General features: G+C 35.4%; 1 protein-coding gene across 1 annotated transcript in view; it reads left to right on the plus strand.

Moving 5' to 3' along the window:
- The first annotated feature begins 399 nt into the window (after positions 1-399).
- The window catches only part of KCNH8 (potassium voltage-gated channel subfamily H member 8), a 393,213-nt gene continuing 366,238 nt past the window's right edge, over positions 400-27,374 (plus strand). Inside the window, exon 1 of the mRNA XM_019024893.4 lies at positions 400-766. Coding sequence (XP_018880438.1) covers positions 691-766 — 76 coding nt within the window. The 5' untranslated portion in view covers positions 400-690. The remainder of the gene's footprint in view (positions 767-27,374) is intronic.

The following is a 27,374-nucleotide window of genomic DNA, read 5'->3' on the forward strand; positions in this document are numbered from 1 at the left end:
GCTCCCTTGGACACCACTGGGGGGCCTCCCCCTCCTAAGTTCTAGGCTGAGGCCGGATACCTGCCCCGACCTGTCTCCTCCCTTTCTCCAATACCACACCCACGGGACTCCAGTCTCCCCGGGAGTGGGACGGAGAGGGAACAAAGGGGTCTTTGTTCACTGGCTCCCGGGGGGTGGGAGTTGCACTCGCTCTCCTTTCCCGGCGCCCCGTGGAGACCGGGAGGCTCAGCGCCTCTCCCAGCTCTCAGCGCCGCCCTCCTAGACCCCAGAGACGTCGGTCAGGGCGCGGCGCCCCGGGCCACTGCGGGCTCTTTCCGGGCGGGCGACGTGGGGGGCGAGGCACCGCGCGGTGGCGCCTGGCGGGCACTGTTGCCCGCGGAGGGACGGTGGGGGGGTTTCAGCAGCTGGCGGGGGTGGAGGGGGCGGGAGAGGGAGCCTGCGCCGGGCTGAGCCTGGAGGTGCGGGGCGGGCTCGGGGAGCGCTCTCGGGGCTCCTCCTGCCACAGCCGGGGCGGCTGGAACTCTCTCCCTTTCTCCCTCCATCCTTCCACTTCCCCTGCTCGGCCCCGCCGTCAGGCCGGGTCCCCCTTCCCTGCCGTCATCAGGTTCCCCTTCTCCCTTCTTGGCACTTTCCTTTCGAACCATCCTTCTGGACAAACTTTGATGGAGAATTTCACACCACGCTGGAAAAATGCCGGTTATGAAAGGATTACTGGCGCCGCAAAACACCTTCCTGGACACCATCGCCACCCGTTTTGACGGAACACGTAAGTCTTACACTTGAACGAGTGGTATGGCATTTTCTGAGACTGATTTTTCTCGTACACATTACTTTTGCTCCCACCTTCCCTTTTGCACCAGCGGAGTGAATTTTCTTCTGTTCTTGCCAAGGTATCTTTTGTGCGGAGAAATTTGTTCCCTCATGGTTTGGTGTAGTATTAACACTTTGTATTGGTGTAATAGTTGGCTCTCTTGAGTTCTTGGGTTTGTTAAGGACTGAAACGCAGCCTGAGGAAAGACCGACGCCCGTATTCACTGTGGGACCTGCATTTTGGTGTATCTTTAGGGAATTGGTTGTAATTTTCTGAGGTGAAAAGGGGAATATCGGTGTACCTAATCTTTCTAGAGTTTCAAGGCTCCTTAGATCAAAAGGAGAGCTTGGAGTGTTCTTTCTTGGAGCTTCATTCCGTGATATATTTCGGATAGGTATGATTTTCTATCTGAGTTTAAGAAATGCAGGATTGCCAAGTGTAAGCTTTCTGTAGAATTTTAAGTGTTGTGAGTTTGTCAGAACCTTGATTCCTGCTTTTGAGCTAGAATAGCGTATCTTTTAATCCTTAAATGAACCTAACAAGCAGAGGCTGTTCAGGAAGAAGGACATGAATAAAGAAGATTTGATGATAAGAGAAAGTTTTTAGTTTTTTTTTTTTGAGTACGAATATTATTGGACATTTAGCTCATTTAAGCTACAGTAGGAAAAAAAATAGATAGGATGTTGTGTGGTTGCTAGCAGACGGTTCGTTATCATCTGCAAGTTGTTCTCTTTCAGGACCACGGTCAGGTCCCCACTCCTTCTCAGGCTTTTCAAGCTCTCTACTTGACCCTGTGGATCTTCCTAGCTGGCTTTAACCGTGTAATTAGGAGTCTGTACTACCACCCCTAACAAATGCTCTCAGTTGGTTTCACTACGAATATCCTCATCTTCTTTCTAGCTTATCCTGCTTCTGTGCACTGTCTTCCATTTTTCTGTTGAGACTCAGAGAAACTCATTTATCCTGAAGTCCTTCTTAGTGGTTCAAGTGTCATTGCTTTTACTCTGTGTATTTCTTGGAGCTGATATGGGAGAGCAATACTAATTTCATTTCCACTCCAGTAGTCTAAATACACAGTCTTATCTTTGGGTGGGAAGCAAGTCTTGGACTTATGCTTCAGGGATAGTTGGAAAAGTTTACATGAGAAAGAAATGAATCACTTTAATTTTGTTCAGTTTTTATTTTTGACATCTAGTCTAATCATGGTAGTTGGGTGTGGATATTTGGTCACTTCATAAGTGTTTTTATCTTTACATCTAGCCATTGTTTTCCCTTTTATATTCTAAATGTGTTAGATGTTATGTATGAGGTGTAATGTTATTACGTATGTCTTTTTTAGATAATAATGATAAATATTATAGGAAAACTTCAAGTCCCTGCCATTGCCACTACCACACCACTGAAGCGCCACACAAAATCACCACTGCTGTGTTCTACCATGCATGATGGCGGGTACTACTATTTTACTATTCATTACCTGAGGTACTGATCAGTTTCATGTGGATGTTTTTTTTTGAAGTTGAACATCCAAAACTAAAAGGCTGTAAACATTGATCCTGAATTTGTCTATTGAAAATGAGGTAATTGGCAAATGGTAATTGTTTATCTCATTGCCATTTAAAGTTGAATGAAGTGTAATGTGTAGTGAATCATCCCAGCACAGCCTTGGGAATTACTACAGTGATACATTCAGATATCAATTGCTAATGAGAGGGGCTTTAAATCATCAGCGTGGAAATATCTTGGCCTCTGACTCTGACTATAGTGATATGCATGATAAGCAGGAGAGCATGTAGGGAGAGATGGATGTACTTGTGAATAGTTCTTTTTCTATGTTGGCTACACATTAATGTTAATAAGATAGGTTAGATACTTTAAATCCTTATTTTTAAAGAAGACCATCCTGACACACCTGTATTTAGTATAGTAAGAAATCAAAAAGTCTTTTGGAGACCATGCTTGGTCTGTGCTCCACAGCATCTGGGGGATTCCTGGAGGGAACCAGTTTGCATGAAATCTGACAATCAGAGAAGCAAATTTGAAGGTGATAAGTAACATAAAGGTTGACTTTGGCAAGGTTTTGTTTACAACATTTAGTGAACACCTCTCCTCCCAAGAAACCCCCACTCAATAAAAGAGGGTTTTCTTTTCTCATTTTCTTTTCCTTTCTTTTTTTTTTCTTTTTGAATAGCAGGATGACTTGAATAATCTGAAACTTAAAATACCTTAAACAAAATTTTAGCCACAAATTTTGGTATATCTAGAATAATGGGTATACCATTTTTCCAGCTAGCTATTTACTTTATCTTCTTATGCCATTGTTTCTTGTTGATACAGTTTTATAATTACTATCTCTGAAACTATTTTCCTATGATAATCCTTACTTCTCTTGATTTTTATAGCTGTCATTTATTTTCTTTTGCAAGAGAAAACTATTTACAAATTTTAAATTTACAAAATTGCCACCTACTCAAAAACTTTGCTGGAAAGTGAATAATGTTAATTATACTGAATATGTAATATGCTGAGTTGGTATAACTTTTACCTTATTTGTGAAGTATATTTTACGGTCATGCTAGTTTCTTATTTTATTTTGGACAATTTTTATGAAAAAAAATTAGAGAGCAAACAACAACCCTGGCAAACTGCCTTGCTAATGTACCCAACATGCAGTATTATTATTAGCCTTATTAATTTATTTTATTGGAGAATAATAAAACAATGTAAGACATCATCTGAAAATCCTCCCAGGAAAAATAAATATATGACAACATAAAACTCTATAACATAATCCTACTATTTATCAGTTGAGATATTATCACAGGGCAACATAATGGAAGTTAATAATACATTTTATAACTTAGTGACACTTTATTATTTTACATATTATAATATTTCTTTTTAATATTTAAAAAGTGAGCTCTGTCAGGATTGAAAGACACTTGTGGATTATTAATTGAGGCTATTTTTTTTCTGATATGCAATATAATTTGCAACCATTATTGAAAAATAAAAATATTATATAAAATTACCACTAAATATATTTACTCTTGAAATATGTTTTATGGTTTGTATTTAACTGAAGTGTAATAAGACTTAGAAAAACTAAGAACCTTAGAAATCTTAAATACGTATACCCCACTTAGGGGGAAAAAGAAAAAGTAATTCCAATTAATTTCTTTGAATTATTACACATAGCAAAAACCACTCACTTGTACCACTCTAAGACATACACATACACACATACACCACACACACACTCCTAACGTTATGGCCTGCAACTAGTTCACTTCTCCATAGTTTTTTCTTTTAAACATATTTGCTGTAATTTAAGAAAATCTTTTCTGTTTAGACTTTTGCTTTAAGTAAATATTAATTTGGACAAAGGGAAAGTACAATAAGGGAACACATTGGTATATATTTGAAAAAATATATACCAATGTATTTATATTTGAAAAAATAGTATTTTTAGTACAATTGTTTGTCACAGGATACCATTTGAGAAAAACAGCTTTTTAAAAAAGATACAAAGCTTTCAGAGGGAAGTATCCATTTTCAAACACAATGGTGGATTAGCCTACATTTTCTAGGCATATCAAAATTTGGCCAGACTACTTCTTCCCTTTTGGTTTACTAAGACAAAAATTTAAGTTTTAAAGGAAGTTTGTAGCCCAGTGGACTCCATCAAGAAGATTCCAATCAAAGTATTCAAAATAATGGTTGTTTAGAAACTCATTAATATTTGCATATATTTTATGCACTTCTATATAGCCTGTTTGAAATGGTCCAAAGAAATTTGTTAAAATTGATGCTGGGCGCAGTGGCTTACGCCTGTAATCCCAGCACTTTGGGAGGCTGAGGCGGGCAGATCACTTGAGGCCAGCAGTTCGAGACCAGCCTGGCTGACATGGTGAAACCCCATTTCTACTAAAAATACAAAAATTAGCCGGGTGTGGCGGCATGCACCTGTAATCCCAGCTACTTGGGAGGCTGAGGCAGGAGAATCCCTTGAGCCCAGGAGGCAGAGGCTGCAGTGAGCTGAGATCATGCCCCTGCACTCCAGCCTGGGTGACAGAGTGAGACTCTGTCTTAAAAAAAAAAAAAGAAAAAAGAAAAAAGAAAAGAAATTTGTTAAAATTGAAATACTTCCTCTACAGAGGAAATTCTCAGTGGTTTTTTTCTTTTTATCTTTTTGCTTTCATCAAGGTACATAGATCTCTTAATGTTAGAAGCATAGGGAGAAGGATAATGTACCCATTATCATACTCTTGACTTTGTAGATGAATTCTGTGCCCTCTAAAGGACTTATCACAGGGGTTCTGATAACTTCACTACAATGAAGAAAGTGTTAGAATTACAGGAATTGGATTTATGTCTTTACCAGAAATGATTTTCTTTTGATTAGTGATATATACAAATAATAAGAAAAGTTGTATTGCACAGTCTTAAAAGCTAACATCAGATAATTTTGACATTATTATATAGAGAAAATGGGCATGCAATATGCTGAAAATTGAAATTGTGTCCAAGATACAGTCTTTCTAGGCTCTAACATTTTTCATTACTGTCAGTTCAAAGGTCATGGCGTGAGACCTCTTCTGGCCAATGAGACTGGCAAAGGACAAAAAGTCTTTACAGAAGCATATTGAGGATCCTGAGTTACTAGTTTCTGAGATATCCCAGACTCAACATACTTCTGGAAGAGGCACAGTCTTTCTAAAGAAATGTGTACTTTATTCATTCACTCAATCATTTTTCTTTTTCTTTTTCTTTTCTTTTCTTTCTTTTTTTTTCTTTTCTTTTTTTTTTTTTTTGAGACGAGTCTCACTCTGTCGCACAGGCTGGAGTGCAGTGGTGCGATCTTGGCTCACTGAAACCTCCGCCTCCCGGGTTCAAGCAATTCTCTGCCTCAGCCTCCCAAGTGGCTGGGATTACAGATGCCCGCCACTACGCCTGGCTAATTTTTTTTGCATTTTTAGTAGAGACGGGGTTTCACCATCTTGGCCAGGCTGGTCTTGAACTCCTGACCTCGTGATCCACCCACCGCGCCCTCCCAAAGTGCTGGGATTACAGGCGTGAGCCACTGCACCTGGCCCAATCATTTTTCTAATAATATTCAATGAATACCGACTATACACAAAGCCATCATGCTAGGATATTTGGAATAAATCAGGATTATCTTTTTCTCAAATGGGGCAATGTAACATGCACAAATTACTATAATATAGATTAGAAAAAGATAAGTGTAATTCGGAAGGTGCAGACAAAGGGCTATGCATATTTGGGTGAGGGAGGAATAGTTTCTACGCAGGAATGATCTGAGAGGGCTTCATATAATAAATAACTTTGGGTGGGAATGATTGTATCATATATGATAGGTGCAAAAACAATATTCTATTTAATTTGCCATTTTGTACAGTACTTGTCATTGAGGCTGGAAAGAGCCTTTAGTGAGAATAAGAGGCATTTTAAAGGGTGTTAAGGGGTCAATGTAGAAGTAAGAGGGCAATGGAAGGTAGGTTAGACCAGCCATAAAAGATCTTTAAACCCACAGTTTTTGGTTATAATAAGCCATTGGAAGTGATAGATCCATATTTTGGTAAAAAACTATGGTGCCATCTATGTCTAGTTAAAAAACTTCCAAAATGCTCAACCTTCCCATGTTCTACAGTCTAAAGCACACTACAGTAGATGCCAACTTTAGACTTGGGATGTTTCTTTTTACTATCTCTTCTAATAATGCTTTTTAAAATAAAGGTTCCATAGAATGCAGTGAAGTTGATGTGTTCATTTTCTTAGGAATGTTTCTTTCTCCCAGGGAGTTAACTTTCTCTTAAGGAAGTGATAGATTTATTTCTCACCACACAGCTGACTACTCTTCTCCTCCAGGGCGGTTTACCCCTGTATTATTCTAGAGTTATGTCCTTGGTCAAGAAAAAGAATTGAGGGTTTGCTGGAATTCAGTGCCAGTGAACTTGATTGGAGAAATCCCAACAGTAAAAGGTAAAGAGTTGGAACTGCTACAAAGATAGTATGCTTCGCCCTGGCAGTGTATATTTGCTGATCTCGTCTAAATGCTGTGTTTAAAATCCAAAATACAAACATCAAAGATGAGACTTCAACTTCACCTATGACCTAGTTCATATTTAGCAACTGGAGCAATTGAAGAGCTTTCTCAGTAATTTAAACGGGCAAATATAGTTATTGGATTATAAATTCCCTGGAAGATATGTTTTGCTTTCCTTTATAGTTGTTAATACAACCATCTTTGTCACATAAACTCTTCAAATGCCACATGTCCCCAAATGAACTAATAATCTTTTCTAGCCTTTGAAACCTATTTGTTTTCTTACATGTTCCAGCCTCATTATTGGCATCACGACCCATCCAGTTCTTCAAGCTGCAAATGTGAGTTGGCCTTGACTGCCTACACATCTAATTAATTATCAAATTTTTAATATTTTACTGCAGAAATGCCCTAATTTGGTGCCTCAATTCCCTCTTTATTGCTTCTGTTTTAATTTTGATCATCTTTTTCTTATCTCTACAATCGCAGCCTTTCTCTAACTAGACCCCTGTGACCATCAGTCCCTTCTACTCCCACTTGTTCAGTTTCCATTGTTCCCAGAGTGATTTCCATTAAAAACAATATTACCACTTAATCATGTAACACTCCTGCTTAGAGCCATCCGTTGGCTCCCTGCTGCCTTTTGGATAATGTCCAATGTCCTTGGCATCATCTGACCCCAAGATGATTCTGCAGAATCTTTTCCAACCACTGTCTTCCAGGCTACACACATACTCATTCTAAATTCCCTGCTCTTTCATGGTTTTGGGACTCTGCTTTTCACTTGAAGAGCAAGATGCTTTTTGTTCAAGATCCATCCTAAAGATTACATTCTATCAAACTCCTTCTCTGAGGCTCCGAGTAAAGTTACATGACATTTCCTCTATACTTCCACGTGGCCTTGCCCATTCCTCTAATCAGCTTTTATGTGTGCTATAATTATATGCTTTCATATTTTAACACTCAACCATGAACTCCTTGAAGCCTTAACTATGTCATTACTCCCATTGCTTAGACTTATAGTTGAAATGGTCTTTGCTCAGTAAATATTTCTTTGAGTAAAAGAATTTCAACTTCTTTGAAGGCCAGGGCTGAGTATTAATTATATTTATCTCCCTTTAGTGGTACCTGGTGTTCCTTTTATTCACTATTGCATGATTACCTTTAGTTTTGACAGAGAATACTGGATTGCCTTCCAGCCTCTTATTTTCACGTGGTTCAAGCACAAATTTCTTTTACAAACTCTAGTGATAATAGTGTCTATCATCTTGGGCATGTCTACATGCATGCTGTGTACTGTGCTGGTGCTTTTTCTGTTCCTATCACAACCCAATAACCCAGCAAGGTGGAAGGCAGCACCCACTTTTTGAGTCAAAGATGACAAAATTCAAGCCCAGAATTCTACTATATCGTATTAGCCTGTGATTTTTCTGCTATATCATACTGCCTCTAAAATGTGCTTGTATAGCAAGTGTAAACAGACTAGGGTGGTTTGTGGTATCGTTTCTAGTTTCTAGCTCTTGCAAATGAGATATTTCTTTAAAGATTTTAGCCATTTCTAGTTTATATGCTGTTTGTTCCCCTTTGGATATATTATGCTTTAAATACTTGTCATTTAAGTGATGTTTTAAAATAGGTATTAAAGATTCATAACTGGAACTACTAAATGCATTCACTGTGCAAAGCAGTTTAGCTCATCAAAGAAAATCTAGTGTCCATTTTTTTTTAAAAAGGAAATCCATTTTCTTTGAGATTTTTCTGCTTAGAATTTGCTGACTGTAGTACTCTCTAGTGATTTCCTTTTGTTGTGAGGTTAATCTGTCTGTGAAGATATTCTAATTCTCATAGCTATTATAGTGATATCATTTTGGATATTTACCTTGTTAGGGTCATATAGAGGAAATTCTTCCATGTATTTTGAGTCTGCTTTTATTGGGAGGAATATATTTTCCAGTGTCAGGTACTGTTGACATCTTTTAACAGAAATAGTTTACCTTTTCTCCACAATGAACTTGCAGGAAGAAGTAAGGGTAGTTAGCCCTCCAACTCTCAAGTCTATAAAGCTTTTTTTTTTTTTTTAAAAAAAAAGGTTTTCTTTTGTTCTATTAAGTATTGTGGACAGACATCTTTATTGTATTTGTCAGTCCAAATGAATCTTTTATTCCAGTTATTGAACTAAAGAGAACAGAGACCAGAGCACTTACCAGTCTTACCATGTTTTATTTGATTTTCTGGAAAAAAGGATCCACATAAGAAGTTCAGATTTTATTGAAATGCCAAATATCCAGTTTGACAAGAAGTAGATGGCTCTTACCTGTGGTGTTCTGGCTATTCCTTCAATGGAGAGAATAAAGTAGAAGGTAAAATTGGGCAAGGTTTTTACCTTAACATCTGGATAAATGTTTTGCTGTGATTTGATGAGTTATGGAAAAGAATGAGGGTATTGGGCCTGGGGCAATGAGAAGGAGCTTTTGTGTTGTATTAATTTGGTACAGTTTTGGTTAGGCTACATCTCAGTCGTCTGAAAATGAGCCTGTCCTTCTCTCTCAACAAATGTGTAATTTTAGGTTTTAGGATACATCATTAATAAAAACTTAGGCCTCTTGTTTATCTGTACAGTACTCATATTGTATTATTGCTTCTGGCAAGTCAAAAGTTATAAAATTATTTGGTAGATATTAATAATGGCTAATATTTGTATAGCATTTCAGCATTCTTTATGTCATCACTTGAATTGTTTTCAAATTAATGGATGAAAAGTGGTTTCTTGTGATTGTTAATGTCCATTTGTTTACTATAATTGAAGTTCAGAATTTTTTAATATGTTTAAGAGATATTTAAATGCTTTGTTGAGCATTACTTGTTTATATTCATTGTCTCTTATTAACTGAATTGTTGTTTTTCCCTTTTTTGACATCTTTGAGCCATTTATATAGTTTTAAAAATGGAACACTTTATTAGTAACACGAATTGTATACATTGTCCCAGTTTTGGTTGGTCTTTTGATTTTTATATAGATGAATTAATAAATTTCCCTGTTATGATATCTAGATTTTGTGTCATACTTAGAGAGGCATTCCCTATTTTGAAATTACTATTATTATTATTTCTAATTTTTCATTTTTGTGGGTACATAGTAGGTGTATAATTTTTAAAACATATCCCATATGTTCTACTATAGTTTTATTTTATGTATTCAATTTTTTTCTCCTCCATTAATAAGTTCTGTAATTTAATCTACTGAGTGTAATATAGGGATCAAAATTATTTTACTTTCAAATTCCTATCCTAAGAGTTTATAGACTTAAGAATTGGACAAATTTCCTAACAATGTTATTCAATAATTCATCTTCTTTATGTTAGTTTGAAATGCCTAGTTTATCATATTTTATATTCCTCTATGTAATTCTATTTCTTGACTTTCTATCCTATTATATTAACTGATCTTTTTCATATATTTTAGTACTACAATTTTAATTATAGAATGTTTGTGATATGTTCTTAAAATTCTCATTCCATGATTTTGTTCTCAGAATTTTATTTGACTAATTGTACTTATTTGGAAGTCTGTATGACTTTAAGTATCAGATTTTCTAATTGAAAAAAATCCTGATGGTATTTTTAATGGACTGATCTACAGGAAATACGATATTTTTGTGATGTTGAACATTCATATTCAAAAACTTACTAGGTATTTTTATTGTTTACACCTTTTGAGGGAGTTCTCAATAAAACATTTTGTACTTATTTTATTCCTAGTAATTTTATCTTTGCAATTGCTATGTAAAATAGAAAGTTTTCTTTCACTGTTTTGCTTTTTCTAATTCAATCATGTTTGTTTATTTGAAGGAAATTAACTTCTATATGTTATTAATTTTTTTAACCAGCCAGCTTACTGACTTTCTCCTATCCTTTGTAATAATTCTGGTGGTGGATTCTTGAAGTTTTCAGATAAGAAATAATACTGGTCTTAAATAATAAAAATTTTGCCTTTTGTTTCTAATTTTTGCAACTCTTACTTTTTCCCTTTTGTTTAATTGCTTTGGCATTTTAAGACCAATGTTAAAACATGGTGACCATAAAGAAAACCCTTCTCCTTCTTAACTTTAAGGGGTATTATTTTATTGTTTTTCTAATGAGTGTTTTCTGGCTTGTTGTTTGAGAGGTAAATATTTTATTATATATTTGTGCTTTATTAGAAGACTTTGTAATGTATTCCTATTTCATTAAGCCTTTTTATCAATTGTCTTTTTATTATCTATCAAGACTATTCTTTCTGTGTTATTAAATCAATTAATATAATGAATTCAACAGATTTTATAATATTGAACTATCTTTGCATCCCTTCAATAAAAGTTACTTGCTATGTTGCTGGATGTTCCCTCCACTAATAGGACTTTTACACTGAATATATATAGAGAGATATACATGTAAAAATATATATACACACAAATATAATATAGTGTATATATAGTATGGTGTATATATATATACACATATATGATATGATGTACATATATTGGAATTTACATTCTTTTCTTGGATGTGTATATTATTTGACTTTGGTAAGGAAACTACACACCCATATTTGTGCCGATTATAAGGTGGTCCCACCTGGTTTAGCATTTGTGCAGATTTTTCATATTGTAATAAGGCATTGTTATTCATTGTTGCATGAAAATAGGGCCAAGACTGGTTGGCAGATCTCCAGTTCTTATAGTTTTGGCTATGGCCTTGTCTAATAGTGTCTCAAACGTTTGTGTAGTGAATATAGTTTTTACTTCAATGTGTGTTTAAATCTGAAAGATGCCCATCAATATCACATATTTTTCAGACACAAAAACATTTGTATCTAAACACTTCAGATACGAAACATTTGTATCTATATCTATATCTGTATCTATATCTATATATCATCTCCTTTCCTATAACAACATGCACATTGTATACCAACTAGTAATGTCTCACAGTCTGTGAGAGCCTGAGGTTACCAGCCCACAAGTTAGTGGAGTCAGTTGGAAATATGGGAAATTATAGTGTATGTATACATGCAATATATTTAGAACTTATCAGTATCTTTGGTATTAAAAAAATCCTACAATAAACCTTTTTGGGATCAATGACCTAACAAAAATGAAAAATAAGTTTAATGAATTATTAAATTCTCATTTCTAAGAAAATTGATGATGCATAGATAACTGGGAGAAAATGCAGACATTTACATTTGTCATGGGTGCCCACATTGACTGCATTATAGTCACTGACCACATTAAAATCAGAATGCATAAATCTGCTGAATAAGCATCAGCATGTATTTTAAAAACCAGTAACCGATTTAAGAAGACTGTACTTAAAAATTATGATTCATTCTGCAGAAGGTATCTTGGACATATTTTGTGAAGCATGACTTTTCATTTAGATCAAAGGACTGCTCTTCCAAATGAATTTCATTTATTCATTTTTTTTGGTAAGGGTTTGTAATGATATAATTTACATATATTAAATCACTCCTTTTAAGTGTAGAGTTCATTGAATTTTGCAAAATATATGCAATCATGTAACCACCACCACAGTCAAGATTTAGAACAGCATCCTCAGTGCCAAAGGTCAGTACCCTCCTCCCACTTCCAGTACATAGCAGCTACTAAACTATTTTTATGCCTAAAATTTCCTTTGTTTAATATGTAATTTTAATGAAATTATATATACAGTACCCGGCCCCTTAACAAGCAGCTTTGCTTTCCGTGATTTCAGTTATGTTCTGTGAGCTGAATCCCAAAAATATTAAATGGAAAATCCCATAAATAAACAATCCATAAGATTTCAATTGCACACCCTTCTGAGTAGTGTGATGATATCTCACGCTATCCCACTCCATCCCACCCAGGATGTGAACTATCTCTTTATTCAGAGTATCCATGCTGTACATGCTACCTCTCCCTTAGTCACATAGTAGGCATCTTGGTTATCTCATCAACTGTTGCAGTTTCACAGTGCTTGTATTCAAGTAAACCTTATTTTACTTAATAATGGCCCTAAAGCGCAGGAGTGGTGATGCTAGTGATTCGGCATCACCAAAAAGAAGTCAGAAAGTGCTTCCTTCAAGTAAAAAAGTGAAAGTGCTTCCTTTAAGTAAAAAAGTGAGAAGAGGAAAAAAATATGCTGAGGTTGCTAAGATCCACAGTATGAAAAAACCTATCTGTGAAATTGTGATGGGAAAAAAATTGTGCTAGTTTTGCTGTCACACTTCAAACTGCAAAAGTTACAGCCACAATGCATGATAAGTGATTAGTTAAGATGAAAAAAGCATTACATTTGTGGGTAGAATACATGAACAGAAACATGTTCCAATTGAGGGCAATTGGGTTTGGTACTATCGTCGGTTTTAGGCATCCACCAGGTGGTATTGGAACATATCCGTCTCAGGTAAGGGGGAATTACTGTATGTAGCATTCTTTGTCTGCCTTCTTTCACTTAGATAAATGATTTTGCAATTTATTCCTTTTTTCGAGGGAAGCAGTAGTTTCTTCTGTTTTATTGTTGAAAATTTTGTTCATTTTGATTCCAAGTTTTCTTCTGTGTGTAGAAAAGATTGAAGCATCAGTGATTAATGTGTTGTTATTAGTAACAGCACTTGGCAAGTATTCATGTCATCAGGGTTTCCAGTGGAAAACCAGTTAACTTTAATAATGGTTGAACTTTTGTATCTAATTGAATTGAAGTAAAACTTTTCAAAGTTCGTTCTGTAGGTGAATTATATTTCTCTGTAAATGTTGTTGTAAATTCAGTTTAAAAGGTCATTAAAGATAAAGGTATTAATTTTATGGTGACAAAGCAACTGTAAATTTTGGTAGAGCACAGTAACATGGCAAAGACTGCTTTCTAAATTAATAAAATGTATGAAGCATAAATGTTCTTGGACTTGATGTAGTGTACACATAATTCACTTTTGTGTTAATCACTATAGAAGCTGGATTGGTCAAAATTACCACATATTTTTATATGTGGTGAATTAGGTACAGTAATTACACTAAGTGATTAGATACATTAAATACAGAAAAACTATTTGGCATGATACTACGTGGTTTCTTTTTTTTAATGCCTGTTGTCAGTCAGAGTTTTGAAATATCTGAGCCTTTGAATTATTACTTGTAAACAATCTAAGTGTTCAACAAAGTTATTAGTCTTTTCTAAATGAGCCTTTTATGTTTTCTTTACATTTTATTTGAAATCACTTGAAAATATTTAACCAAGGTTTGTAATTAAACAAAACACTAAAAACTTCAGCTTTTAAACGTTTTAACAAATAGCAACTTTTTAAAAACAAAACTTGCAGATAGAAGCACATTGAAATGTACTACTGAAGGCCAGGCGTGGTGGTCCACACCTGCAATCCCAGCACTTTGGGATACCGAGGCAGGTGGATCACTTGAGGCCAGGAGTTCGAGACCAGCCTGGTCAACATGGTGAAAACCCATCTCTACTAAAAATACAAAAAAAAAAAAAAAAAAGTATCTGGGCATGGTGGTGCATGTCTGTGGCTGACGCGTGGGAATCACTTGAACCTGGGAGGTGGAGGTTGCAGTGAGCCAAGATCACGCCACTGCACTCCAGCTTGGGCGACAGAGTGAGATTCCTTCTCAAAGAAAAAGAAAAAAAAAAAAGAAATATATTACTAGATAAGGAAGAGAAAAATATTAAACAATGAGAGCTCAAACTATTTACTAGACTTAATATTAAAATGATTTAATTTTTCTTTGAGATATTTTAACTTAGAAAATATTTTGGTGGAATTTGTTTTTAATTAGATAAATTTATGTTCCGTACTGATTTTGCAATCTCTAAATCTGGAACAACATTACAAAGAATCATACGGACACCTATTATGATAAATTTTTATATTAAAAAATGTTTTTGAAGGTAGTTACCCTGAATGAGGCAAAATAAGAGGTAATATTTTGACTGAAATGTTTGCACTTTCCAATATAAAAAGTATATAATTCGGAATATTCGTAGCATATCAAAATTTGGGGGAAAAGTAGAATTTAAAATATCCTCTATATAGCAAAATTTGCTGTATGCCTACAGGTTATTTTAGCAACCATAGATAATATTTTTTCAATTAAAATTTTTATGGTCTGTTGTGAATAGTTTATGGAAGATGTCAACAATTTCAAATTTATTAACTATGAAATGCACCTTTGGGGAAAATTACAGGCAATTTTATGAAAAAAATAAAAATAATGATACTACATAGAGGAAAAGCAAAAACATAGTCTTCAGAATAACACCAACAACTTGGCATAAGAGACAGATATGGCTAAATACATGATTTAAATATGACAAAATATAATAAAATATTATTGTGTTTAGTGTACTATTTTTTTTTCAGGTAAGGTGTATATATAAAATTATATATATATAAAACAGAAATAATTTTACTTTTTAAAATATTTTTGCAAAAAGTAAATTTTATAGGTTTATCAATATAATAAAACTAGTCAAAACTAAAACCAAATACTTAAAGAATTATATTATTTTATTATTTAATACTTACTTTCACTCTCAAAGCAGTCCCTAATTTATACCTTATTTTATACTCACTTCATAAAATCATTTTCAAAGCCATTTGAACTAGGCAGGGGTTTTGGGTGTCCCTCAGATTGCCAAGCACAAATTTCCAAAAAGTAGACTTTTAAAATAATTTAATTTTTATATTATCTTCTGAGGTAGATTGATCAAATTGACAAAAATTATTCCACAATTTTAATTGTTAATACACAGTTGACTCTTGAACAACAGAGGTTTGAATTGCACGAGTCCACTTATACAAGGATTTTCTTCCACCTCTGCCTCCTCCCATGAGACGACAAGACTGACCCCTCCTCTTCCTCTTCTTCCTCAGTCTACTCAATGTGACGATGATAAGGATGAAGACCTTTATGAATATCCACTTCCATTTAATGAATAGTAAATCTATTTTCTCTTCTTTATAACTTTCTTATTAACATTTTCTTTTCTCTAGCTTAATTTATTGTAAGAATACAGTGTATAGTACCTATAACATACAAAATACATGTTAATTGACTGTGTTATCAGTAAGACTTCCAGTCAACAGCAGGCTATTGGTAGTTAAATTTTGGGAGAGTCAAAAGTTATATGCAGATTTTCTACTGGAGGGAGGTGCCCCTAGTTCAAGGGTCAACAGTAAATATTAAATATTCAGCAGCTGATATAACACTGATATCTCTTTAATTTTCATATGCTAGAAACATTGACATGCAGATGACACGTGTCTCTTTTGACCTGTCATTGCTCCTAGACATGTTTATTGTGCTCACTTGAGAGACAAGGAGCCAGAGAACCCTACAGAGGCTAAGTATTTTTGTCTCAAAGCTAGAACAGGAGAAGGCTTGGCTGTTATTCTCCTCTTAATTGCAAAACCCATGCTCTTCCTTCAAATTTACTGTGCTTTTAGTTTGAAAAGAGGAAAAGGGAAGAGAATTAACATTTAATAAGCAAATTTGGACCTAATGCTGTACTTGATATTTTCACCTTCCTTAGTTAATTTAATCTCAACAACAATGCAAGTTAGATGTTTCTGTTCTGACTTTATGGATTGGGAAACTGAAGCCTAGAAAGGTTTAATAAATTGTCAAAAGTCACACATTTTGTAAGCAGTGAAGCTGGAATCTATACACATGGTTTTGACAATAGCAGGCCCTGTTTTAATAAAAGGCAAAAATTGGATCTAAAGTGTAAGGCATTAAATTTATGATTAAGAACTTGATGATCATACGTGACTTCACTGTGAGATACAAGCTATTTTTATGCTTTTTAAGAAGACATTATCTGGGAAGCTCAACCTATAAAGTCGCCAACTGGCAATGTTTTATAAACAGTATTTAGTAGGTTACTCAGGAATTTACCTCTCTCTTAGAATAAAGTACCCAAAAGGCTGTTTTTACCTAAGGAGTAATAACCCACTGGTGTTGGAGAATTGAGAGCTCTGCTGTAAGTCCAAAGCTTGTTAATATTATAATATATTCAGAGTTATCTGTAAAGCAATGTCACACTAACTTGAATTTTAAAATGCTTCTGGCTCATGGTTCTTTAGGGGTGGGGGTCAGGGTCAAGAGGGGTAGAATTACAAAGAGACATGAGGAAACTTTTGGGGGTGATGGATATGGTCACTGTCTTGATTGTGGTGGTTTTGGGCTTATACATCTGTTAAAGTTATCAAATTGTACACTCTGTGCAGTTTATTGTACATGAATTGTACTTCAAAAATGCTGTTAAAAATGATTTCTGGGGTGGAAGAGAGAAGGGTAGAGTTAAAACTACAGCACTATTAGGTTGGTGCAAAAGTAATGGCAAAAACAGCAATTACTTTCACACGAACGTAATAGAATGACACGTCCTCTGCATTCAGTTTTCTCAACTCTGATGAGCAGCCTTTTCTGGAGTATTATTGTTTGTGCAGGTACAAACTATTGAACGTAAACTATTACTTGAGAAACAAGTAATGTTAACAATGAACATAGTCAAATTAATAATACAAACCTATTATTTTAACAGTAAAATTAGATTAAAGTTAGTGTTGATTTTTTTTGGTCATTAACAAGCTTTGGACTTACAGCAGAGCTCTCAATTCTCCAACACCAGTGGGTTATTACTCCTTAGGTAAAAACAGCCTTTTGGGTACTTTATTCTAACAAGAGAGGTAAATTCCTGAGTAACCTACTAAATACTGTTTATAAAACATTGCCAGTTGGCGACTTTATAGGTTGAGCTTCCCAGATAATGTCTTCTTAAAAAGCATAAAAACTACAGACTTGTTTTCTATATTAGTTATCTACTCACTTGTTTGTGAGTTGGGTGGGGAGTAATCTAATCCAAGTTGGGCTTAGCTGGGTTGCTCTGGGATCTTGGCTGAACTCACTCATGTGTATGTAGATTGTCTACAGGCTCTGCTCCTGTGGGCTTGGCTGGGGAAGCTTAACTAGGGCATTTCTCCTCCAGATGTCTCTCCTGAAATGCTGAGCATGATCCTGTCAACAGAAGTAGAACAAAGCCAGCCCAATAACACAAACGATTTTCAAGACTTTGCTTGTTTCATGTTCGTTAATATCCCTTTGGCTAAAGTAAGTCACATGGACAAGCATGGGCTTGGGAATGATGCCCTCCCACAGTGAGTGGGCGCTGAAAGTTATGTTTCAAAGGATAATTGGAGTCAATAATAAAATCCATCATATTGGCCTTATTATTGTTATCTTTGGGGGAAAAATAACACGTTTCAAAAATTAAAAGTTATTTTAAGAAAGGTTAGACATCTTTTTTTGTAAAATGAGAGTTTTGTATCTTAAAATGGCTTTTTTATTTCCTCACATACACATGCAGTTAATGTTTACAATGAATGCCATAGAATACAAAATTTATGATGCTACCTGTGAGATACATAAAAATGTTATCAAAAAAGAGTTCTGATATTTCAATATGATTAAAAACTGCACATGCAAAAAAATACACTTTTGTATAATGCTTTGCACAGTCAGCCTACTTTTACAAGAATATAAGCTAAAAAGGATGGCAGTCAACTCAATCCTGTTGATCAGTGTATGCTTTGTCCCCAGCATTGTTCGTAGTACATAGTCCAAACTTCAAATATGTGTTGGATGATTGAATTTGTATAATATGAAAAAAAAACTCGCCTGCCTCATTGGAAGCTTTCATAAAGTGAAGAACTTCTCTAGTTAAAGGAGCCAAATTTGATTAAATTGTTGGAATGCTATCCAAAAATGGACAGTAGGCTTGGGGACAGCAATAAGAAAATCAGTAGGTTCTTTGAAAGTCAAATCAAGGATGGTGATGGTATGTAATCTTAAACTGTATGCTGCACTATAAAGCAGCAGGGATATCTAATACCCTTAAAGCAAGTTTTATAGATTTATCCACTGAATAATAAATTTTTAAATGTTCTGTGACAAAGTCATCAATGTGAGCTATTTGACCCAAGGTGACAAGGCCACTAATGGTTAGTATAGAAGGATTGCAGCTCTGTTTAAAGTATCTCAGTTGTGGTGCTGGAATGTCTGCTGTTAATAACTAGCTGAGGTTATATCCAGCCTCCTGCATTATTAGATATTGTGGTATGTTTGCATAATATTTCCAAATGTTCTCTGTCACAAGTGTCTCCTTTATTTGTTCTTCATAGCAAAATGAGAGAGACATGGAAGACATTTTATCCCATTTCTACAGATGAGAAAATTCAACATTATTTGGTTTATAGTCATTAGCAGGTAAATGACACAGACAACAATGGGGCCAGTTGTCCTAATTGTCAGACCTGTGTTTTAAGTTGTATCATATTGTTACCAAAAAGGGTTGATGAGGGAATTGAAAAGATTTAAATAATTGAAATCTCATAGGCATTGAAGCAATGTTGGTTTTGCTAACGTAGATGTGTCATAGTTTATTCAAAACATTTCTTCTTATAAATCCAAACATTTGTAAGATTTCCCCCATTTAAATGTGAATCATTTTATAAAATGAAGATTCCTCTTTCAATTTATAAACTGAAAATTTATCAGTAGGGAAGATTATCTATTGAATCATATTTTTTTATAAATTTGAGACCAAGGAATGTGATTCTACTTTCCCTCTCAAAATAAGGTATTCCTGCATTGCTTTTTAGGACTTTTTACAAGTCAATATCCTTTTATTAATAAAAATACTTAAGGCACTAGAATCGTAAAAGTGAATGGCAATCCAGTTACTGTACACAGATTCTGGTATTTTTCTATTCTATTTTTTATAGATAACTATAGATTCACATGCAGTTATAAGAAATAATAGAGAAATTACAGATGCCCTGCATCCAGTGTCTTCCAGGGTATTCAACTATAACACAGTATCACAACCAGAAATTTAACATTGAAAAAATTCACCTACGTTCTTCAGATTTCACCAGTTTTACGTGGAATCATTTGTGTGTGTTTGTGTGTGAGTGTGTGTGTTTGTATTTAGTTCTATGCCATTTTATTATATGTGTAGTTTTGTGGAGCAACCGCCAAGGTCAAGTTACAGAACAATTTCATCACAAGAATCCCTCATGCCATAGTCACCTCTCTCCACTTCTTTTTTTTTTTTTTTTTTAAGATGGAGTTTCACTATTGTCACCCAGGCTGGATTGCAGTGGTGCGATCTTGGCTCACTGCAACCTCTGTCTCCTTGGTTCAAGCGATTCTCCTGTGTCAGCCCCCGAGTAGCTGGGATTACAGGTGCCTGCCGCCATGCCCAGCTAACTTTTTTGTTTGTTTGTTTGTTTGTATTTTTAGTAGAGGCGGGGTTTCGCCATGTTGAGTAGGCTGGTCACTAACTCCTGGCCTCAGGTGATCTGCTAGCTCAGCCTCCCAAAGTGCTGGGATTACAGGTGTGAGCCACCGCACCAGGCCCTCTGTTCCCCACTTCTATAATTCTGTCATTTCAAGAACATCATATAAATGGAATCATATAGTAAGTAGTTTTTGAAGTTGACTTTTCTACTAAACATCATTTCCATGAGATTCATCCAAGTTGATACATGCCTATAGCAATAGTTTCTTTTTAATTGCTGAGTCATATTCTATCCATTCATTTTTATCTCCAGTTTCTTCCTCTATAAATTGTATGGAATGGGCTCTCAGGACTTGCAGGTCTCAAGGGCTAAGATGATTTGTCTGAGCAAATGGTGATGCACCCCAAAAGAGCCAGCAGACTTGGGTAAATGTGAACAGCTATAAACCTTAGAATGAGGGCATGTGCCATCTGAGTGTTTGAATGTCTTCCCATTCGTGTAACTATCGTTTTCAAATATGAAGGACGAAGAATAACAGCTTTCAGGAAGTGTTTAAAGGATTAAAAGTGTTTAAAGTATGAAAGTTCATTATGAAATTGCCTCAGAAAAATCTGTGGATCTACTACATTTTCATCACTCCAATAAAAAAATTAAAATCCGAAGGTGTTGAAGACATCTCAGGGTCGGTTTTCAAACTATCCTTCAGCACTCTTAAGGGCCTACCACATACCTCTCCTGACGTTCCTCCTCACCATCCCTCCGCCAACAGGAGCAAGTCTGGGATCATTAGTTTTCCTTTGAGGAAGGAATTCTGTGGCTGAAAAGAAATTTGAAAACATCGAATCTGTCACCTAAACATTATATAATTGTCACTGTTTTATTAAATGAGCACCCAGTGACTCAATTGCCTGCTCAAACTCATTTTTATGGAGCCAGTCCTTTCCTTCCACTTGGATGACATCTGGGCCAAGTTTCACGACCTGCCTCTTAGAAACTCCACCCCAAATCTCCAGATCTCCTAATCTCACTCTTTTGTTTCTTTCTTTTCTTTTTTTTTTTTTTTTTTTTTTTGAGACGGAGTCTCGCTCTTTCGCCCAGGCTGGAGTGCAGTGGCGCGATCTCGGCTCACTGCAAGCTCCGCCTGCCGGGTTCACGCCATTCTCCTGCTTCAGCCTCCCGAGTACCTGGGACTACAGGCGCCTGGCTAATTTTTTGTATTTTTAGTAGAGATGGGTTTTCACCGTGTTAGCCAGGATGGTCTTGATCTCCTGACCTTGTGATCCGCCCGCCTTGGCCTCCCAAAGTGCCAGGATTACAGGCGTGAGCCACCGCGCCCAGCCTAGTCTCACTCTTTTCTAACATTGGAATGAAAGAAGCGTTGTTAAGAGTGTGCATAACTGGTTTTTGTTGACCTCATCTGAAAATCCTGTGTGTAATTTCTCACCTCCCTTTGGACCCTGGAGGCATTAGCACCTAGTATTTTCAGACCTCAACAGAAATGGAAACTGAAATAGATACATTATATTATCCTGTTTTATAACAAAGATAACCTAGCACGTAATTGTCCCTCAATAAATGGATAGCTCCAGCTAAAGTGATTTTTTTGGAACCTATCAAGGATCCATACATATTCTTCTAATGACTGAGAAGTTGTATATCATTTTTTGTTTTGTTTTCAAGGAACTCAACATGATTTTATCAGTAAGATTACATTCAATGCTTTGTTACAAAAAAAAGAAACCACATATTATCTCATTTATTTTTCACAAATACCAACTAGTTTGGGAAGGAATCATGTATGTTCCCATTTGAGATCTGTGGAGGAGATCCACATCCCTGTGTTCCAGCCTTATATGCTTCATTCTTCCCTTATTTCACTTTATGTTAATATTTCATGCTATCAAATTTTTGTGACACATTTAAAGAAATGGCATCATTCACATTTTACACACATGAATATTGAGGAAAAAAATATTCTAAGTATGTCTCTAAAATTGTCCTAGTAAATTTATTGTTTTGTTTTTCACGTCCTATTTTTACCCCTTTCTTAACAGTTCCCTAAGCTCTATGTTTAACACACACAAATGTATACACACACTTGCACATGTATCCACACACATGCACACAGCTATGTAAAATGTTTTACTACTTCAACTGAATGTTCATTGCACCCAAAGTGTTATATCATATATGACGTAATAGTGTCTCAAGCTTACAGAATTTAGAACATTTTACAGTATCAGAGAGTTACATAGGGAAGAGATTTGGGGAACAATGTGAAACTGATCATGACTCCTGCTTACACAGGCTTAAGGATGTTCCAACTTCAATGTTCAGTCTTCCTTCAGCAAGTGCCCCACTTCTTGGGGCATATATATATATATATATATACACACACACACACACACACATATATACACACATATATATATACACACACATATATACACACACATATATATACACACACACATATACACACACATATATATACACATATATATACACACACATATATATACACATATATATACACACATATACACACACATATATATACACACACACATATATATACACATATATATACACACACACACACACACATATATATATATATATATATTTTTTTTTTTTTTTTTTGAGACGAAGTCTCGCTCTCTCGCCCAGGCTGGAGTGCAGTGGCGCAATATCGGCTCACTGCAAGCTCCGCCTCCTGGGTTCAAGCCATTTTCCTGCCTCAGCCTCCCGAGCAGGTGGGACTACAGGCATCCGCCATTGCGCCCGGCTAATTTTTTGTATTTTTAGTAGAGACGGGGTTTCACCGTGATCTGGATCTCCTGACCACGTGATCCACCCGCCTTCGGCCTCCCAAAGTGCTGGGATTACAGGCCTGAGCCACCACGCCCGGCCCCTTGGGGCATATATTTTGAGTAAAGATAATATCCTTGGCCACATAGTCTGTTTCTTATTCTTACTTGTTCTAATTTCCTCACTTTTTTTTTTGTAAATTATATATATTTTGTGAGCAATATGAGTAATTTCTTTTCTGGAACAATTAATCATATAAATAAACATAAGTTTTCAAAAAAATCAATTTTTCTACTTTCTGAAAAACGTTCTCACTTGCCAAGTTTTCTAGGTTAAATTAGGTCCCTTGGAGAATACAGCTTATATTTTTGCTCCTATTCATTTATCTCTCTATATCTATTTATTTCTCAGTGACTAGAGGTATAAAAACTAAGATTCAGAAAAAATGAATGATCCCTACTTACAATCCATTTTTTCAAGTTGTCATCTGTTAAGGGTTGATGAACGTGGTAGAAGTATGTGGCTTCTCTTCAGTTCTTCAGTTTTCGAGTAGATATTCATTAGCTCGACTCTATAAATAAGTTAGCCTATCAAGACCAAGATGCTGTGAATGACAGCTCTGCTCCTCTGATTACTAGATCCACTTGAATGATCTCATGTATACTTTTAAAATTTGTATCTGTGACATTTTTTAAGGGAGCAAGGAAACGTGCTAATTACCTTCACTTCTAAGTTTATAGGTAAAATGAAAACTATCTCATTAATCCAGAGTGAGACATGGCCCTGGGTTGACGATATAAAGTGAGAAACTGAGATTAGTTTTGAAAACAAGTCACAGGCAGTTTTACTATGTTGGTGTTGGTTAGCTTGTTGGTTTTCTCTGCTTACTCAATTGTCAAGGATCTTCATTCTGAATGAGGATAAGAACTTGACGGTGTTTGCACTCATTGTGTGACAATGGGGTAATCTCATCTGAGTATAGTGATTCCCTTTCTCAATCATGTAGGAGGGAGTGACAGAGACTCCCACTGTGTAGATAGTTGCTGTCTGTCAGTGGATTTTCTCGGCAAAAATGTCTTTTTCTTCTGACATCTGTTACTTCACAGTAATGGGAATACTTTGACTACCTTCCTGGCTTGTACAAGTAACAAAAGAGCAAATATTATTGTAAATTTTGCTACCTCTTAGTATCTAGGTTATCTTTGCAAAAAAATTGTATTTGGAACTATATGTACCTCAGAGAAAGAGGGGGGCCTTGTTTGCACTCATTATGGCATTACTTTGGTATTATTATTTTTACTTATATACTTCTCTTCTCCATAAGAATACATACCCTTTAAAGACAGTCTTGTCTTTTTAATGATTTTTTTCTCCAGTGCCTTGCAGAGTGTCAAAACACAGTAGATATAAAAAAAAAGTTTTTAAACTGATAAGTGTGAAAGAAGAATAATAGAAAGTGTTTTTCTATTTAACTACCTAGACTTTATAAAACTCCTTGATCACTTATATTCAGGAGCCATCATTACCAGCATTGTTGTTTTCATCACTGTTGTCATCTTTGTCATCATCTCACCTCCCATTTATTGGTCTCTTATTAAGTACCAGTCTCTCTGTTAAGCAAGTTTTATACATAACCTCATTTAATCCACATAACAGTCTTATGAGATATTGACCTCAGCTCCATTTTAAAGCTGAAGAAGCGGAGGTACGGAGAATGCAAGCAATTTGTCACAGCTGAACAAGTAGCAGAGTCATAATTCAAACTCTGTACTTGTCTTATGTTAGGTTCAAGCTCTTATCTACCTTGTGGTTGTGGCAGAAGTTACCTTCCCCCTTCCCCCCACCAGTCTTCTTGATTGTACCATAAAGTTTTTGTCAGTTTTTTAATTGCTCTAATCCCATCTCCTGCTATCTGCTTACCTACATGCCTTCTTGGATGTATGTTATTGAAAAGAAAAAAAATCTGAGTTAGGTTAATTAAAGGAATAAAAGTGAGTTAGGTTAATTAAAGGAAAAAAACACAATCCTAGGTATGGAGATTCATTTCATTCTAGGTGGCTCTCAACTCAGGCTACATATCAGAATTGCCTAATAAGTTTTTGAAAACTGCAGATTCCCAGGCTCTGTCCAAAAACTGCTGAATCAGAATCCCTTAGGAGAGATCCTGGCATCTCATTTAAAAAAAAAACAAACGCCATGCTGTATTTCTTATGTGCAACCTGGTTAGCAAATCAGGGCTTAGGTCTGTGAGACAGTGACTTGAAGAAGTGATTTCTCCCTGAGCACTGGACCGGCAATGTGAGTGCCTTGGGCAATGGTGGTGGTGGTGGGTTGAGCAATGGATGCCTGGACAGTGCCCGGATTTTTCCTAGTTATTTTTTTCAATAAATATTTATTGAGTATCTGCTATGTGCCATACAATGTGCAAGGGCTTACACTTCTGCAAGTGTAAAAACAGGAAATAATTCAACCAATAGAACTATTTAATTTTTCTTTATAATTAAAATTTTGAGGTATATCCACTTTGTTCACAACATACTCAACTCTGATGTCTTAGTTCTGTGTCCAGTTTGTAAGTTTCATAGAGTAAGCGATTTAGAGAAGTCAGTGCAGGAGAGAAAGGCATAAAACTACACACACACCCACACACACACATCCACAAATAAAATGTCTGGAGAACACACTAAATCATTAATACAAGCTACTCATAATTTATTTTTTATGAGAAAAATGAGAGAACATTTAGACTACAATTTAAATAAATTCACATAACAAAGGAGTTATGACTGATTCTCTTGATTATTGCATATTCTACATCTTCACATTTATCCTCAAAGTAAATAATTCTCTTTGTGTCCCCAGGACTCATCTAAGCATAAATTCTTGGTAACTGTGCTTATCAGGTTTGACTTTGACATCTGACTGTTCTCACAGGTGTCTTTATTGTAATTTTTTAATCTGTTGTAGTATCTAGTATCTGTGTGTTATAATCACATTCCTTTTTTTCTCCCCTATTACCACTCTGACTTTGCCTCTCCAGCTCACCACCCCCAGCACTTGGCCACTCCCACTCTACACCGCTTGATTCTGTCTTTTGTCTCCTGTACTGATAAAAAGAAGTAAGAAAAAGATACCCTGTGGCAGGTAACATTTTCCCCCTTGCTCTTCCCACAGCTCACCACTAGGCCCCATATCTACAGAAATGGATTTCTTCCCTTTTTTCAGTAATGTTCTGGCACCTCTACTTCTTGCATTAGCTCCAGGCCTTAGAAAGCAACTGTATTACTAGGGATTTTATTTTTCTGAATATTTTCAAATACATTTGAATAAAATAAATTTTTAAAACACAAATATGGCAGTTTCCTCAAAAATAGTATTAAAAATGTCTCCAAAGGATCATATGGACGTCTTGACAAGTTCACATATCTTAGTATTCTGTCTATCTTTAGGGAAATGGAAAAATAAATAGAATGGGGTTAAGCAAGCTAGTGAATAGTCAAGGATTTATTTAAAAAGTTCTAATTTGGACCTCATTCAAGTTATGAAGGAATATTAATTATATTTTACATTCTCAATCTTAAGAACTAAATTAAAACTGAACTTGCAAGTTTTTAGTGAGTTTATTTTTGCATTGTGTCTGAAAACATGTTCTTTATTCAATTAATTAGGCATTTACTACATGCTTTTGGATCTAATTATAAAAGTAAAGAATAAATAATCACTATTCTCCTAGTGGTGTCTAGCATAGGAGATGGATATGACTGTTAAAGTCTGGAGGGTTAAAAAGAAGAAATATATACAATTTAAAGTATTTTTATTCCTGAATAGTAAATAGTATGTGCCTGTTTTGTTTCAGAAAAGGAATATTTGAGTCCATCCATGGTTGTTTTGTTTCTGTTAATGAAAATCATTGTAAATGAAAGGAAGAAATACGCCCTTTTGAATTAGGCACTAATAATTTTGTTTTATTATGTAAAATCTTTGACCAATTAGTCAGAATATGAAGTAATATTTTTTTAATTAATGAATTTGGCCTCTTAACCTTGGATGAAGTGGCATGAGTTTTAGAGGATATTTTCACACCAGAAACCGGTATTTTCTGAGTCCAGACTTCTGCTGACAGTTTGCCTTTGTCTAAATATAGTAATATAGAGACACTCTGTTCATATTTACACATTTCTCTAAGAAGTTGTTGACTTGAAACCTGCACAATAACTGTTTTGTAATTTTATTGGTCATGCTTTTTTGTACAATTTCTTTTATTTCAGATTGCTCCATAGAATGGCAATGAATTTATCATATTTTATGTGACTAAATAGTTAAAATACTGTTTTATGATTATATTTCCT

This window comes from Gorilla gorilla, chromosome 2 (assembly GCF_029281585.2).
Source record: "Gorilla gorilla gorilla isolate KB3781 chromosome 2, NHGRI_mGorGor1-v2.1_pri, whole genome shotgun sequence".
Lineage (NCBI taxonomy): Eukaryota > Metazoa > Chordata > Mammalia > Primates > Hominidae > Gorilla > Gorilla gorilla.